The sequence below is a fragment of the Silene latifolia genome, chromosome 8, assembly GCF_048544455.1.
Source record: "Silene latifolia isolate original U9 population chromosome 8, ASM4854445v1, whole genome shotgun sequence".
Lineage (NCBI taxonomy): Eukaryota > Viridiplantae > Streptophyta > Magnoliopsida > Caryophyllales > Caryophyllaceae > Silene > Silene latifolia.
The window spans coordinates 17,839,860-17,843,531 of record NC_133533.1 but is presented as its reverse complement, the minus strand read 5'-3'; the positions used below and the strand labels follow the sequence as shown (position 1 = coordinate 17,843,531).

General features: G+C 38.3%; 1 protein-coding gene across 1 annotated transcript; it reads right to left on the bottom strand.

Moving 5' to 3' along the window:
* On the bottom strand, nucleotides 1–549 carry LOC141594791 (uncharacterized). Its single transcript, XM_074414780.1, has one exon. It carries the CDS (start codon nucleotides 547–549, stop codon nucleotides 1–3), a length of 549 nt encoding a protein of 182 aa, XP_074270881.1.
* Between the last annotated feature and the right edge of the window lie 3,123 nt (nucleotides 550–3,672).

The window sequence follows — 3,672 nt, the reverse complement described above, 5'->3', positions numbered from 1 at the left end:
TCAGATACTAATGCTTGCTAACCAATCTTCTTCCTTTTTTGCTAACTTTCCTCTATTCCTTGCCCAGAAACGACTGATTGCATCCTTCAAAATTTGCTTGACCAGGAAAGCAGGCCGAATAACCACATCAGAGACTCGAGCTTTGTTTCTAGCTTTCCAAATGCCATATATCACAGCAATATAGATAGCACACACCATTCTTTTCTGAAACTTAGTCCCTCTATGACTCTTATTAAACCATACCTGCAAGTCTGCAGGCTGCAAATGAGTACGGAGAGCCTGCTGAATCAGTGTAAAGCATTGAGCACTATAGCAGCAGGTATAAAACAAGTGCTGATGGTTTTCATCACCATTAGCACACAGGAAACATGCATGATCCACTCCAACCCCCATTCTAATCAAACGATCCTTGGTCATAAGCCTTCCTTGAACAGCTGCCCAATAAATGAATGAAGTTTTTGGTATGTTCAGACGGTTCCAACAAACATGCCTCCACTCCACTTTGGGTTTAATATCACGCAGACCGATTATAACCACCGCTAACCTCATAATTTTTGTCCTCCCCAAGCCATTGTCCGAAACATAAGCGGTGCAAAAGTCTTAAAAAGAGAAGCAATCTTTTTCCAAGACCAAATACGATCACTAGGTGGTTCATAGCTGGTCCAATCTCTTCCTTTCATATACACATGGTTCACCCATTTCACCCACAAATGATCCTTTTTGGCAGCAATCACCACACATATTTTCCCAAAAGGCTTTTGTTCCACAATTTAGAGGCCTTTATACCAAGCCCTCCTTCATCTTTGGGAGTGCAACAGGTATTCCAATTAATGTTAGGAGATTTCATATAAGTATCTTTGCCCCCCAAAGATAGTTCCTGCAAATGTTGTCAATTTTCTTCAAGATGCCATTAGGAATGAGGAAAACTGAGGACCAATAAGAGTGAAGACTGGACAGAACAGCATTAACCAGAACAAGTCTCCCAGAGTAAGTGAGATGTCTAACCCCCCAAGATCTTATCCTTGCAGTGATCTTATCAATGAGTTTCATGCCTTCATTTTTTGTAAGTTTCTTGGATGATATGGGGACACCCAAATATCTAAAGGGCAAGGATCCTCTCTTGAACCCAGACACTTGCAGAATGGTATTGATAGAAGCTTGAGGCATTCCATTAAAATAAATATCAGACTTGTCCTTATTGAGGGCTAAACCAGAAGCAATAGAGAAGGTAGAAAAAGCCCTAAGTAACCACATAATAGAGACTTCATCCCCTTTGGAGAACAAGAGTAAGTCATCAGCAAAAAGAAGGTGGTTCAGCTGCAATGGACCACACATAGGATGAAATCTGAAATCCTGTTGATGACCTACAACCTTCAAGATTCTAGAAAGGTATTCCATACATATTGTAAAAAGGAGTGGAGACAATGGATCTCCTTGTCTAAGACCTCTACACCCTTTGAAAAAGCCAAAAGAATTCCCATTTAAGGATAAGGAGTAGGAAGGAGAAGTAACACAAACCATCACTAAGTCAATAAACTTCTCAGGAAATTTCAAAGCAGAAAGCATTTGGGAGAGGAAGTCCCACTCAACAGTGTCATATGCTTTTCTTAGATCAATTTTAACAAGGCAACGGGGAGAAGCAACTTTCCTATTATACAATCTAACAATGTCCTGGCAGATTAAAATATTTTCCACAATATTTCTCCCTTTGATGAACCCTCCCTGATTACTACTAATAATATCAGGCAACACTTGACCCATTCTTGTGCACAAGAGCTTAGCAATGCATTTGTAGATAGTGTTACAACATGCTATGGGCCTAAATTCCATGACACTCACAGGGTTTGCATTCTTAGGAATAAGAGTGATAGAGGTAGAATTAACTTGCTTCAGTAATTTCCCAGTGTTAAAAAAAGTCTTCACAGCATTAAAGATGTCCCCCCCCCCCCACAATATCCCAAGAGTCCTTGAAAAATTGGCTAGTATAGCCGTCAGGCCCAGGAGATTTAGTGGAAGGAATAGAAAAGATACATTCTTTGACTTCATCAAAAGTCACAGGTTTGAGAAGAATGACAGCATGATCAGGGGAGATGGTTTTACCTGAGCTTACAGTAGGCACATGAATTTTTTTTCACAGGCTTGCTAGTCCCCAGTAAGTCTTGATAATAAGCCAAAAAAGAATTTTCAATGCCTTCAGGATCAGAATGAGACTGCCCCTGCATATCTTTAATTTGGAGGACCTTGTTATGCACTTGCCTAGCCTTTATCTTCCTATGATAGAAAGCAGTATTTTCATCCCCCTCTTTGAGCCATTCAGTTTTAGCTTTTTGTTGCAGGAAACTGAACTGAGCTTTGTGAAGGTTAGAAAAAACCTTAGCAGCTTCCCTCTCATTTTGTCTAAGAGTCATGTCACCTGGTTAACGCACAATCTTAATTGGCTCATACGATAGTTAGACATCTCCAGGTTTTAACTTTATTAGAAAGATATGATTGGATCATTGGAATTGTTTATTGTATTCATCAAAATTGCATCTTACAGTAGAAAAAGGCTAAGCTATATATACTTGTGTATCTAAGCTATTTACGAAACATAATAATATACAAGCTAGGTAGGAAATATACAAGGTAAATAAGGCAAAGATAATTCCCATAGAGGAAGGAGAGCCGTTGGTGATATGTCCGTTGTGTGTGAACAATGGCTCTCGTAATACCCCCTCAAGTTGGTGCGTGGATGGAAGAAACGCCCAACTTGGATAGAAGGTCGTCGAAAGGAATCCGGCCAAGAGCTTTAGTAAAGATGTCGCCCAATTGAGCTTTAGTATGGACATAGCTAGTTTGAATCGTGCCCTTAAGGATCTCGTCCCGGATAAAGTGACAATCGACCTCGATGTGTTTGGTCCGTTCATGAAAGACCGAGTTCTTTGCGATGTGTAATGCGGATTGATTGTCACATAGGAGCTCAATGGGTTTGTTATGAGCAATACCCAAGTAGGATAAAAGGCCTTTGAGCCACTTGATCTCGCAGACAGTATAGGCTATTGCTCTGTACTCGGCTTCTGAAGAGGACCGAGAAACCGTTGATTGTTTCTTGGTCTTCCACGATATTGGTGAACTACCGAGGAAAATTAGGTAGGCTGATAAAGACCTCCGATGTAACACCCCGTATTTTTACCAATCTTTTATAAATTCTTCTTATTTCACGTTATATTTCGTTGTAATTTTAAAACTACTAGACCCCCTTTCGCAAGAGGATAAAATTTCACATTTTTAATTTTCTACTTTTTCACATTCTCGATAAGAACTAACTTCCTAAATACGTTACTAATATGTCTTTTACTAACCCTTTTCAATTTATATTACTATTATAATATTATTATTATCTCCTGATTTATCTTAATCAACTATTTAAATTTTCTATGGCTTAAGACTCGTTTAACGTTGTGACTCTCCGTCTTTCTCTTGAATAGAAAAATATATTTTACGTTAGTAATAAAACGTCTTATTAATATGCGATTATTATTAAACTTGTGACCGGACCTAGTTAGTTAATTAGTCGAGTCTCGATTAGTCAATTACACCATTACTATTATATACTTTTTATTTCAAAATAAAGGTTTACATTTTTATACTTTTAATCTAAAAAATGTACATATTCTATGTACAAAAATTTCA